This window comes from Cynara cardunculus (genome assembly GCF_001531365.2).
Source record: "Cynara cardunculus var. scolymus isolate 2C chromosome LG 7, CcrdV1, whole genome shotgun sequence".
NCBI classification, from domain to species: domain Eukaryota; kingdom Viridiplantae; phylum Streptophyta; class Magnoliopsida; order Asterales; family Asteraceae; genus Cynara; species Cynara cardunculus.
The window spans coordinates 180,114-194,034 of NC_037534.1; the positions used below are offsets into that span (position 1 = coordinate 180,114).

Sequence of the window (13,921 nt, forward strand, 5' to 3'; positions counted from 1 at the left end):
ATTTCATTTAATATTGATTTATGTTTAGTTTATTTAATAAAACTCCTTAATTCAAGATATTTCATTAGAATTGTATAATTGTTTTTTAAGAAGCTTCTGGAAATGTAAAAATGTTTATATATTATCTTCAAGTACAAGATGAGATGTAACAAAGAAGAGACCAAAAAGGAACAAAAGTTAAAGTTGAAGTAGGGGAGGATACAAACTCCCATGAAAGACAGCATCAGCATCAGCATCAGGCATCAGCCATCAGCCTTCCCAAAAGACAATCTTTGTCATGTGGCCCCACCCCAATCATCATTACATTTTCTTTAACCACAATTTTTATTATTACACCAATCAATATGTAAAGCTAATAAAATATCATCAAAACCTTCTTCTCATTGCTCTATTATACTAATACTACAACCTTTTTTAACTCTTAAATCTCCTCTCCTCCTCCTCCTCCTCCTTCCACCTTCAAACACAAGAAAAAGATAAAGATAAAGCAAAAGTCTAAGTCAAATCCTTGGACCATGCTCCCACATTTTCATCCAAGTGAATGTGGATGTGGATGTATGAATAACAACCTTTTCCATTATCATTTGTTTTAACAGACAGGACTTACCTTCGAATGAGAATCCAGATACGAAATCACAGATTCAGCCGCTTTGCATCCTGAGGATATTGCTTTCCCCACAGAGATCCCTCCTTTGTGATTACCTGATACATTCATCCTTATTCATCAACCCATCTAATCTCCTCTCTTTTATTCGGAATCATCATTCATAAATCATAAATCATAATCATAATCATATTCATATTCATATTCATATTCATTCATTCATTATAATTACCTGCATAAAAGTATCCAGGTAGCTCTTTTTCCATCTTCTCAATTGCTTCTACAACTGAATCATAATCCCGCCCATACAACGGAAATGCCTTGCTCCAGTAATAGTGACTGCAATTTACAATACCCGCCTTTGTTTCTCATTCATTTCAAAGAATACATGTAAACTAAACCAGTGTTGGCAGTGTCATGAGCTTACGTCAACATATGTGGTTCCCCCTCTGCTCCAAGCAGCTGTCTGAGGTCACATGTTACTATCTCTTTCAACTCCTCCCTATTAATATACATATATTATTGCAACAAATATGCTTCACTTATACAACATCTCTCCAATACAAATCCCACCATTCTCCCATCTATTCCAGCATTTCTTATATCAGCATTACAAAAAGATTGATGTTACACATTTTGATTCCCAAGATATTTAACTAATGGTCAAACTTCCTTATAAGTTCATCTTACAACTTTAATGGGACACCCGAAGCAAGTTTAAAGAAAAATGGAAAAAGAGGCAGAACCACTCTACTGAGGAAGCTTACCTCGAAGCTTTTGCCAGTTCTTTGTTTCGACTCCCCCCAACAAAGGTCGTATAAAGGTACAAGTCTTTGTGGCAACGATCTGGAAACATCATAGAAGAGAAGAGAGTGCCTGCATACCAGAATGTTCAGATCATATTACAGTTCAATAAACACAGTATAGAGGCTACAGTCAGGCTTTACCTAGTGTCTTCAAACCATTTTCCTGCTCCTTCGCAGGAACAAGAACTCCAAACCCTTCAAGGGGCCGCTTCACGTTCTCCTTCTTGAATGTGGAGATTATGACCGAAACTGGCATATAACTCACCTGCATTACAAAAACCAAAAGCTATGAATGACCACTTCAAAATTTTCACTTCTTTCATGGATGAGGTGGATGACTGGATAAACATATTCCACGTGTTAAAAATATTTTTTTTCCTCCTTGGTAAAGATTATTTGACTGTTAATTTTTTGACAAAAAACTAAAATGAATGTTTCCATATGACTTCCATATAAGGAGAGAAGTAGAACAGTAGAATAACATACCTCTGGTATAAAATTGAGCAGAAACGGACTTCCTCTCTTTGTAATCTTCATTTCTTTTACATTGCCAAGTGGAGCCTAATTTAGGAGCATGTTCTTTGTAAGTTAAAATAAGCATCAGAGCAAGCTGAAGTATACTCAAGAATTAAAATATCCAGTGTACGTCTCTCCAAATGTCTGAATGTGGGAATACAATCCCATATCTACTCCACAGGTTTGATAGATCCACATTCCACCAAGAGAGTATGGAACAAAGTTACTGAAATAAACTATCTAGAATGCAACAAATTAACCAAGTTTATGTCATTGCTGTAAAAGATTCTGCAATGAATGTACTCACTGTCATGATTACAGCATCAAAAGGTTGCTGATTTAATTGTTTGTTCTGAACCGGAGCACAAAAAATCGACCAGTTCCCAATTGCAGAGTTATCGCTACAGCTATAGGACATTTCAAGCACTTTCGATTGGAGATTAAGTTCATGCTGTCCAAACTCTTTGCATAGTGCATTGGTGAGTGTCTGCAAAAGAATAAAGAATTCACAAAATATCAATTGTTTATATATCTCTGCTTCAAAGAATAAATCAGCTTTCCATAATTAATTTTAAAATAAAAATATAATCCGGAACAGATCTAAATGTTTACTATCTATACCTACAGAATCTTCTCTATATAAACAGGTCACTCTCCAAAAAGCCAAGAAATGCCAAGAACCATCTCTTTCTTGAGAAGTAGAAACTATATGAGATGTTTTATAGCATGAGCAACATGCTGCATAAATATACATGGCAGTGATAGGATAGTTTACAGCATAAGCAACATGCTGCAAAATGCTTTTACATATGACAGTGATATTAAAGGTGCTAAAAGTGACAATGCAAAGGCTAATCACAAGTCAGTTCAGAATTTAGTTATAAATTTTTATTGATGCTCACAAGAAATATTGCCACTACTTCGTTTTTCAAGAATAAAGACAGCATGGCAACTGCTGAAAATCACTTTGTTTTGTCAGAAATATTTGTAAAGATATTGCGCTAATAGCTGATTTAAATGTGAGATCACCTTCATAACATGTACATCACTTCTATTAACAGATGAAAATCGAACATCTTACCTGCATTCCACCAAAAAATGAAAAGGAACCACGCCTACGCTTGCGGTTTCCTGGAGGACTCTTCTTCCCACCTTTTGAAGATAACATAGACTGAATTGCCCCGGAAATGACTGAACCATACCTGAGTGTAAATAGTTGTGATTATTCAACCGATGATAATCTTAGCAGAAAGAAGCGCGTAGGCTTGTCGAGAGTTGTTATTCCACAGGAGTACATGACTTCAATCAATTTAAGATATCCCCTTCTCAGAGGGGATTCAATAGTCCAAGGATAAGAATTATTTTGATGTAAAATCCTAATACATTGCACACAAAGATATTAAGAAACAACAATGGAGAAGGTCATTTGAAGAATGAATTACAGTTCTCAGTTACATTACATACATACCTTCTCTCTAAATCCCATAACTCAGGAAATGCATGACGCATCTGTGTGGACAAAGGAATGAAGTAAAGGAATTCAAGCAAAGCACTAAGCAAGTTCAAGACGAGAGACGGCAGGGTTAGTAAAAGAATCCACTTGCACCTCTACATGTGTTGGGGTTTTGTGTTGTGTACCAAAAGCAGTTAATTATATTTCCTCAGAAAAAGTAATGCAGCAGGGATCTGGAGGAGTTACTCACAGAAAGTGATTCAGGATCACTACCGCTTGTTCCCGCAACAACAGGGTCAATGAGATACTCAACAACCTTACAAAGTACATTAAAATTAATAACCAAGACAAATAGAAAAGATGAAGAACTTTTTAACCAAGTACCACAGAAATAAAAACTTGATTTTTTTTCAGAATCAGAAAAAATAACAGAACAGTATGTAAGGGAAGAAATGGATTTAGGGAAAGGAATACAATCTACAAAATACCTCCTTTCCAAAATGACGTTGAAAGAATCCTCCGACACTGCAACAGAAAATATTAAGAACCTAATGGCATATAGGAAACATTACTTTAAGCGGATGAAATGGCACAAGGCTATGCATATTACCTTTCTTGTGTCTCGGATGAGTTCTTCTTCCATAAAAATGGCTCCCAAAGAATTTGAAACTGCACATTTTGTAAACCAACCGAACAATGCATTGTAATCACAACTTCTACCACCAACTTAAAAGACCCTGGGGGTTAAGTGAGACAAACTTTAAATAACATTTATGTACGTATTTCGAGTATATTCATTATATACAACAAAACTCGCACACTCCTCGCCTTTTGGTGAGACTTGAACCCTTACCTCCATGAAGATAGGAATCTAAAGGTAACCTGGTACTGTTGGGTCAATTACCCTTTTGTGAACACGTCTATATTACTAAATGACAAGTTCGCAAGCCGCATCTCTGTATCAGAGGCAGAGTTACTGGGCCGGTGGGTTTTCATACGCCAAACGGGTGTTGGGTCTCGATGTAAAGTACCCCTGTCATGTTGATGTTCGAACACTTTTTATAGGACAGGATACATATTTTAGCTTATTAGGCGGGGGTCTTCACTCTTCACAGAAACAGCTTCTCTACTTCTAGGGGTAGAGGTAAGGTTTGCATACATCCTACCCTTTCCAAGTAGGATATACCAAGTACGATTGGTTTTATTTATACATATTTCAGCTTATTAAGGATGTATGTTGCAAATACATGATGGTATGGGTTGTATAGCTTATGAAAGCAAAACTTGTTTTATAGTTCATGATTAACAGTTAAGAAATCATCGAAAAGCAAGAACAGAATTACCAGCATAGTCCTTGCACCGTAGCAAAGTTCCACGCTCCACCAAGGTTTCATCTCCCTGATTTTATTTCTATATGTTGTGAATGCTTAACCATGTTTCCAGATCATTACTTCTTTTTGACATTCAAATTGCAGAACAATAAAACTTTTGGACAAGGCAACAAGGTTCACATGTTAGGTAAATTGTATTTTAGTTGCCTGATTCAGGTTTGATTGCTATGAATGCAGTTTCAATCCCTCACACAAAAGGGGTCCTTAGTAAATAATATTAAAGTTTGAGAACGTCTTATATTTAAATAGAAAAAATGGTTTTTGTTGTCTTTGTGTTAATATATGACTGTGATTTTCTTTTGGACACTATCACATGTGATGTAGGCGTTTTAAACAACAGTTACAAAGAAAATACATCACTTATTTATAAAAGCAAAATAGAATAAAGAGTTCTCTATAAGTCTTAACACTGTGCACCGTAAAGAAGATATTATGAGAATGAAGGATCAGAATAAGATCTAACATGCTTTATGCATTCAACCTTTGAGCATCCAGGAGCTGCTAACACACCTTTGATTGTGGGGAAAGAAAACTGCTTCTGATCAGTGCAATTGGATTAGAAGGTATCTGCAATCACGAGTTTGGCCAAGTCATGATCAATAAAGAAAGATATAGACTCAAGAAGTATAAAACCTAATTTGGCAATCATGTTGTTTTCTATTATTGCATTTATAATTTTAAGAAAGTGAAAATTGGACATAAATGGTGTTTGAAAAACATTCACGTTCTAAAAAAATTAAAATTTTACAAAATTTTGTAAATGGCACTTATATGTATGTAAACTTGTATTTTGATGTTTTCATAGTTTACAAGACTAGTTTCCAAAAAAATACCTGTTACTATGTGGCTTTAATGAGGTTGGCCTTTCAAACCCATTAAAACACAAGTTCTACCTTTGACTTTAAATTTCACCTTCTTTTTCCAAAGAAAGCAACAATGTTGCCAAATGCATCTTCATATATAATAGATAATTAGCAGTTAAGTATAGGAGTTGAGATTTGCATACCAGAACAGGTTTTCCATTTCTCACAATATACCGCTTGTGCTGTGAAATTGGCTGCAACAAGAAATATATTGTAGGGCTCAGCCACCGTAAAGGTATACACTCATGACCTCAATGTACAAAGGAAATAGTGATTATAATTTATAACAAACAATCAATGTAGCATCAAAAATTGATTAAAATAAAACAACTCCCCCTTCCTTGTACGATTTACATAACAATTGCAGAAGTTCCAAACAAAGGACACCACGCAAGATATGGGATGCATGCCTACTATGTCAAACACATTCACTTACAAACTGTTGTTGATCTCGAAGCCCAAGATTATCAAGCAAACTGCTGACGTCTGCCTCACTCTCAGTCTGTACAAGGTAAAATGTATGATAAGCATCACCACAATTGCTAATAATGTTACTCGTAACGGGACACTCAGATTGATATTAAGCTAAGACAAACCATAGTATTGGCACCCTCGTCCCATATTAGACCATCCTGTGAAATGCTTCTTAGTTTTCCTCCAGCTCTACCATCAGTTTCAAATACAGTCACGTTCATTCCATGCACTTTTAACTTATAGGCAGCAGCAAGTCCACTGAAAAAAAAAAGAAGTAAACTTGTTAGCTCGTGACTTTCAAAATAAGGTGATTCCTCTAAACATCAATCATCATGTCGATTTTGGATCAAATTATCCATTTTTCTGCAAATTTCAAAATGTAAAATTGTGGTGCAGGGTTCATTCTTTATTTCTGGAGTGAAATTCAAACAAGTTAAATATTCAATTGAAAAAAAAAACAACCTGAAGACAGAACTCTAATAGAATTAATTCAAAACCAAAAATTCTAAATATAATTAATTCAAACCCAACAAAACTCCAACTGCCCCAAAACCAAAAACATTTTGTGTGTCCCAAACAGGGGTGTAGCCAGAAAATCTATCTTGGAGGTGCCTAGAAAAAATGTAAGAAAAATCACGGTTTTAAGGTTGAGAAAACCCTTTTAAGTATATGTGTTTTTAATTAAATACTTGTCCTGAAACTATTCGTAAAAAAGAGTACAAAACCATGAGTGACCTACACAACGTAACTCTGCCTATATTTATACAAACAAATACAAGATGTTTTGTAGATAACCATATATATAAGAAAAGCCTTTTGAAACCTCATGAAATTTATCGATAAAATTTGTGTATTCAATAAAGTAAAATGTTTATTTTAGAACCTATAGAAAACTTGACATTTGTAAAGGAAGAAAAAGAAGAATTTGATATGAATAAGCAAACTTTGTGAAAGAGTCCAATATTCTTCTATACATGGTCTGCATATATTCTACTAATTCAAGTAAACTAAAAGTTTTGATCATATGTTGATAATAGAAACGAAAAAGGAAAAGAAAAGCATTCATCATGCTGGATTCGTCTTGCAACAAAGATACGTACACTGTTAAGAAAAACTAGTAATTATGATTTGTGAAATGGCTTTCCCTATATGTTAGAGTATGATAATTCCTAAATGATATTAATTGCTATAAATTCCTAAATCCACTGCACAAATTGTAATACCTAATTGATGCATAATAGTTTCAGTTAAGCCAAATAACTTTTTCTCATAAGAAAACCAAATAGAGTACCTAGGTGACGCTTGAATTAGAAGTATTGTCAAAAATAGAACACATGCTCTAGTACGCGGATTAGTGTAAGCATATACTTGACTTCATTTGTCTACGACGCCATTACTCTTTCAATTTCAGTAATACTTTCGTTTTCTCAACAAATCATTACAGTGGTATAGAATTGCGACTTGAATTTATTTAGTAGAAACAGCAACACAAAAACTAAATATAGTATTTTATTTTTCCATTAACATAGAAAAGGAGCAAGATAAATCTGGTAATTTAGCACACCTGACACCAGCACCAACAACCGCAACTCTCCTAGCAGGTACTGTAAAAAATGCAAAGTCGCATACATAAGCAATAGAATCGTAGTTGCAAATGTGAAAAGGAAATTAAAAGAACCCTAACTTTGATTATCATCTGTAGTTGGTGAAGCCATTGTTGTGAGTCTGGTTTCTCTGGAAACGAAGTCACCTGGTATTTGATCTATTCGGTCGGGTCGGGTCGGGTCGAGAGTGACCATGGGTAGGGCCATAAACATTCCATGGGCTATATATATTTATTTTAAGGAAACCCAACCCAATCAACCCTACTGAATTTGTAGTAAGATAATACTAATGACATTAAAAATATCAGATATTTTCTCACCTTAACAACTTTTATTCTTATTCTTGTATTGCATTTGTTGTGCATTGTTAATACTACAAGACTTGAACCAAAATTAAATTTTGTAATCGCCATAAGATTTAAAACAAAAAAAAAAAAAAAAGTGTAAGAACTACGATGGATGGATAACCATACCGGCAAACTAAAGTTAAATCTAAATGAAACATAAGTTAGTTATGTTTGCTTTTAATTTCATTTGTCACACTTTAACGCCCCCAAATAAACATAACTAAATCCAATCAACTAATATCAGTACATAAAACTCAAAATATCACCTCAAATCATGAACACAAACACAAACACAAACAGAAACATAATACATGCCAATGGATTATATGAAGCGCATCACCATTCACCATACCCATGCTTTATAAAATGAAAACACCATTAACGTTTATCTAAGAAGAAGAAAAAAGGAAGGCTCTTTCAGACATCCTAATCCAATAATGTTATCATGATACATATCCACAATCAGGATTCATTTATGTCAGCTTGAAGTGATTTCCTTTTCCTTCGCTTTGCATATATCTTCTGCCGACTTGCTAAACTTTTTCGTCAACTCCTCAACCTGCGAAAATCGACAACAATAAGAACAAACGCAACAATACAGCTTTGCAACTAGTATTACTAATGTAATGGTACATGTTTTTATCTGCTATTACTTCTTTTTCCAATCTTTTTGCATCATCTGCTGAGAACCCTGAAACCACTTTAGCTTTGCTCTTCCCTTTATCCTTCCCTTCTGATTTTTTGGGCACCGATTTCTTAATCGTGTCCAAAGCCTGTGCAAGAAAAATACGATGCTTCTAATTACATGGCTAATTTTTAGCAACCAACGTGCATCATCTTCCCATCAAAAAACATAAGAGAACGTATAATTTGAAATATCCCATACAATCAATATGGCTCAAGAAAGATTGTGGTTGCACCTGATGACAAAGCACAATAGTTGCAGCAATGCACAAATCTACAACTTCATTATAAATATATTGCTACTGCACTAGAGAAACTTCTGAGTTCTGATACTACACTGCACCGGTGTAGCGGGAAGCTCGTGCTTGTTCTTTGTTAATTAAATTAACACATTCTCCAAAATGTCTCCCAAATGGAGATTCAAAACTCAAAATCTATTGTAAAAATTACTTCTATCTCGTAAACATTTAAAATCAAGATTTCTTATTGGTGGGAATATAATAAAAATTACTTCTCTCACATGGTAATCATTTTTGGGGAGGTCTCCAAATTTGGAGAATTTTACACTCTCTCATGCTTTCTCTATTTTGGAGAATTTGTTGGAGCAAAAATTTGCCCAAAATCTCCATTTTCTCCATTTTAAAGAATCTATTGAAAATGCTCTTAGGCCTGCATTATAGACCGAGATTCTACTTTTCACCAATATAATCTTTTTCCACTGGTAAATCGATACATTGTCTTTCTCTTTCCTTTTTCAGAAAAGTAAATCAAGAAAGCCGTATTCACACACTGTATTTTGATCTTTTAACTATTTATGCCATTGAAGGAATGTTTAATTTGTGTGGATGGTCAACTAAGAACCTCCAAGCATCTTTCACAACCACAAAGATCATGTTCCCTGACCATACTGCCTAGAAAATTCACCATGCAGTTGAAGAAGTGAAAATTAAACTAAGAGGAAAAACACTTCAATGACCATACCTTTTGCCGGGCTCTTCTAATTCTTTGCTTGGCATCTTCAGAAGACTTTGCTACCACTTTGCACACAGCCTGGAGTAGAGAGCATAAACCTTCATGATATGCAAATTGCTAAAAATAATTTTAAAATATTAGTACACTAGAGGTGATAATCTCACCTGCATATGCTCTTTGGTCATGCTGCTTATTGCAAAGATGAAAAAATATTATCAGCCGGTATACAAATAAAACACTAGTTAACAGATGCTAATTGTGCAACATGAAAGGTAACATTGTCTTTAAACGTAATTCCCTTCCAGCTTATAATAAGAGCATAAATAAACACAAAAGAAGAAACATGACATCAATCGTTGGCCGCAAGATAGATTATTTCCTCGAGCAGAGCAGTAAGTTTTGAGTCCAGATTAGTGTCTTACGGAGGAATAGATGCAATCAACCGTTCGCCATCAGGCTTGGGATTCAAACCCAATGGTGATGAAACAATAGCTTTCTCTAGTTCTTTCAAGGCCTGGATAATTCAAGTGCACTGTCAGAGCAGAAATGCATTCACTGATCTAATATGACACATGGTTTATGCACAAGTTGTGGCAAATTGTTCGAGGAGTAGACATCCACTGGATGTGATCATTGCATTTGTAAAATTCCATTCAACAAAAGCAAACTGAAGGACGACAATGTCGTATGATCATGCATGAGTGAAAATAATCTTAAAGCCATAGATGCACAGTAGGTGTTTCGGCAGGGGGAGAAATTATTACATTTGGATTATATGGAGTTACTGACAAGGTTTTCGGGTCTAAAACTGAAACAACGGCCATCCGGTTCAAGGGCATCTTCACACCCCCAGTTTCCACTATGATATGGTCGAGCATTCCTACAAAGAAATTGAGAAAAAGAAAAACGAAAGGTAACCAGGACCAAGCTTCGGTTGAAATCAAGGAACTTATCAAGGAACATCAAACCAGTAATATATGCACCTGATGATGCCCTTCCAGTTCGCAATTTGGCCAGCTCGTTTGATACTGCATCAATTGCTGCCTCCATCTCAGAGACAGCGGCTGACTTAATAATGGGCCCAATATTCACAATCTCAATTCTGCTCGCAGCATCACCATTAGAAACATCAAGTTCACCGTTGTCATCATCATCCCCTGAAAGTTTTGTTAAGTAACCGGTCGGTTGGGCTAATGCCGGATTTTCATGCACTAGACTGGAGATATAAGGCAACTCCAAATAACATGTGAGGTCAGCAGTAACCATAAACATGATTAGTGATACAGGAAACAGCTCAATCGTGGCTGTTTGGTAGTGGATATAGAATGTGGCTTATTCAGTAAGCTTCTAGAGGGGAGCTTTATGAAGAAAGCCAAGATTTTTTAAACCTGTCCCTCCGAATCAAAAAACACACACATTCCGTCTATGAAAAAACTTTCTTAATCTACACAGACAGATTGATCCACACATATAGCTTTATCTGTAAGCGACTTATGGAAAACCAGCCAAACAACCTCTAAGTTTATTAAAAGAAAATGCTATAAAAACAAGAAGCAGTGATGTGCGTGCTCAACAGGAAGGGGCATATTCAAACATCCCACTGGGTATATACTGTGAAACGATCATTTCCTTAAAAAAAATGTATACATTACCTTAAAACATGTATTCAAATTCGTGTTTCATAAAATTTATTTCAATAATGTATCTTACTCCAGCTTCTATTCAAATGCGTCAGCGTAAGTGTCTGTACATCTATTTTCCATATTCAGTATAGACAATAAGAGAAATAGAGAGGATTACATTTCTTCCGTGCTTTAGCGAAGCATCTACGAGATTCGAAGAAAAAATCGATGGGCGGCGAATTAGGAAGAGCCGGACGCGGATCACTGGCAGTTTTGAGGAAGTATGGAGAGGCAGGGAAGTGAGAAATCCGGCGAGTTGTTCGGAATAAGGGATACATGCTGCGAAAGGATATGGCTGCACGCTTGATTGAAATCGCCATTAGGGAATTCTTGGTCTTGAATAATTTCACCGTCGATGATTCGTGTTGGCAGCTAGGGTTCTACTAAACCTTCGGCTCTCGATTTTTCCGCTAGGTTCCCCATTGTACTTGACGCATTTAGAGTTGATCAAGCTTTCAGTCCCTTACGTTTGCAAGTAAGATTGGATTACGTCCCTTAACTTCATCTATCACAAACTTGGTTTGCATTTTATATCAGGTTTCGCCCCTCTCACTAACGGAAGAGAAAATTCACAAAAAAAAAAAAATGTTTATAAATAAGGTAAAAATATGTGTAAAGAAGAAACAAAAACGTATATGTGTGATATATCGAAAGAAATCCTTATCAATTAGGGGCTAACTAAAATCGATGATTGATGAACAATTAGATAGAGGTCTGCTATGTAGTGTTCATTTAGAGGATTTAACTATCTATTTGAGATCTTATACGATAACTCAAATAAGTCGAGTTTCCTCATGGATTCATGAAATTCTCCATGGAAGCAAATTCTATATACAGTAGTGTTGACAAGCCTTGTAAGCTTATTAACTTTTCCTTCCTATGTTGGATCAAATCCCTTAGGTCTTGTTAGGTTTGCATAAATGGAATGGATTTGGGAGAGATTTAGATTTCAGATCCATATTTTAATTTCGTATGTTTGTTTGTTGGATTGTCCGAATTTGAAACTATAAGATTTAATTGAATTGAAATCATACAAACATGTTATTTTGAAATTCTCGGGATTTCACATAAATACGTAAGATTGTATAAAAGAACATTTTAAAAAATGTTGTAAACACTTGGTTTGTAATAATCAATTAATAAAAATGTAGTTTAATTATTTTTATAATTACATATGATTTCTTTATAAATTATTTATAAGTAATGGAATCAAATTCCATTCCAAATCCTACAAACCAAATGCACCAATAATTTCAAATCCCTTGAAAACAATTATGCAGCCCAAATGGAATATTAGTAAAATCTCAACATTAGATTTAGTTCAATATCTAATTAAGTTTATGTCATTGTTTAGTAACTCGGTTGAGATACATGTGTAGGTATTAGGTTTAGCTACTTCATAAATCCTACATGTGAGTCTGAGTCTCATGCAATTTAGAAAATAACATAAAGGTGTAACGATGTTTTATTACATGTTATGTGTTAAAACTATATAATTTATTTTTATGTAATATATATGTGGTGCACCCAAAAGTATTTGTTTATGTTTTGGTTACATATTATAGTAGTCACAACCAGGGGTGTGGGTGTGTGTGTGTTGAAGCTCCAAACCATATTACATATATTTGATCTGGGATTAATGAAGCTAACACTGATCTATTGATTAACACAAGAAAAGAAATAAGAATACACGTATATATACATACATACATACATATCTATATCTATACCATCTTATAAAACAAATTTAACAAAAGTCTTAAAGTCTTAAAATACTAAATGATCAAGATACCTTTATATCACTTTTTCATCCCTTCCTCTCCTCACATACACTCACCCCCTCACATACACTTACTATTTCACAACCGATTTTTTTTTAAATTATAATTTTAAATTTACACTTTATATCCCCATAATTAGTTAATTAATTTACTTTACGTTATTTATTTTTAAATGTTTCATTTTAAACATTTATTAAATTAATATACATAATCGTATATCAATTAAAACATGTTTAAAAAATACATTTTTATTTTAACAAGTTACACCATTATAATCGTCTCGTTAATACATTCGAAATGAGTCCAATATTGAATAGTTTTTTACTTAATTATATTATTATATATTATATATATTGTGAACAAATATTTTTAATATTTACGATTTATACTTTTATAGTTATTTATTTATATATATACTATATATTTTGAGATTAGACTGTCCAAATTGCATTGTATAATATGTTCTGAATTAATATGTTCTTGGATTTTTTTGAAATATATATATATACATGTATTAATTCAATCTTAATATGAGTTTCTGGTAAAACCCATATTTTTTTATCTTTTCATGACTTATGATGTGTCAAATTTGTAGTTTTCTTTATTGGTTTTGAGTGTTTATATTAAAACTCAAGTTTCTTGGTTATTTGCTCTTGGTATAAATCGAACACATTTGTGGAGTCGTTTAAATATGTTGGATTTTAAATATATTAGATTTTAAACTGTCATACAATTTTTTTCATC

At 34.1% G+C, this 13,921-nt stretch overlaps 2 protein-coding genes across 2 annotated transcripts; both read right to left on the minus strand.

Moving 5' to 3' along the window:
• Nucleotides 1-282: 282 nt before the first annotated feature.
• LOC112515963 (protoporphyrinogen oxidase, mitochondrial) lies at nt 283-7,837 on the minus strand. Its single transcript, XM_025122951.1, has 19 exons — nt 7,792-7,837; nt 7,672-7,711; nt 6,230-6,365; nt 6,070-6,135; nt 5,777-5,827; nt 5,281-5,337; nt 3,990-4,048; nt 3,868-3,904; nt 3,630-3,695; nt 3,395-3,435; nt 3,008-3,128; nt 2,234-2,413; nt 1,897-1,971; nt 1,552-1,675; nt 1,372-1,480; nt 1,032-1,106; nt 837-943; nt 608-702; nt 283-457 (listed from the first exon to the last, which is right to left on the minus strand). The coding sequence occupies exons 1-19, from the start codon at nt 7,820-7,822 to the stop codon at nt 422-424; spliced, it is 1,506 nt and encodes a 501-aa protein (XP_024978719.1). The 5' UTR covers nt 7,823-7,837; the 3' UTR covers nt 283-421.
• Nucleotides 7,838-8,281: 444 nt separating this feature from the next.
• LOC112515964 (ribosome-recycling factor) lies at nt 8,282-11,858 on the minus strand. Its single transcript, XM_025122952.1, has 8 exons — nt 11,515-11,858; nt 10,698-10,871; nt 10,479-10,594; nt 10,137-10,228; nt 9,879-9,900; nt 9,724-9,792; nt 8,712-8,831; nt 8,282-8,617 (listed from the first exon to the last, which is right to left on the minus strand). Exons 1-8 carry the CDS (start codon nt 11,714-11,716, stop codon nt 8,537-8,539), a joined length of 876 nt encoding a protein of 291 aa, XP_024978720.1. The 5' UTR covers nt 11,717-11,858; the 3' UTR covers nt 8,282-8,536.
• Nucleotides 11,859-13,921: the final 2,063 nt, after the last annotated feature.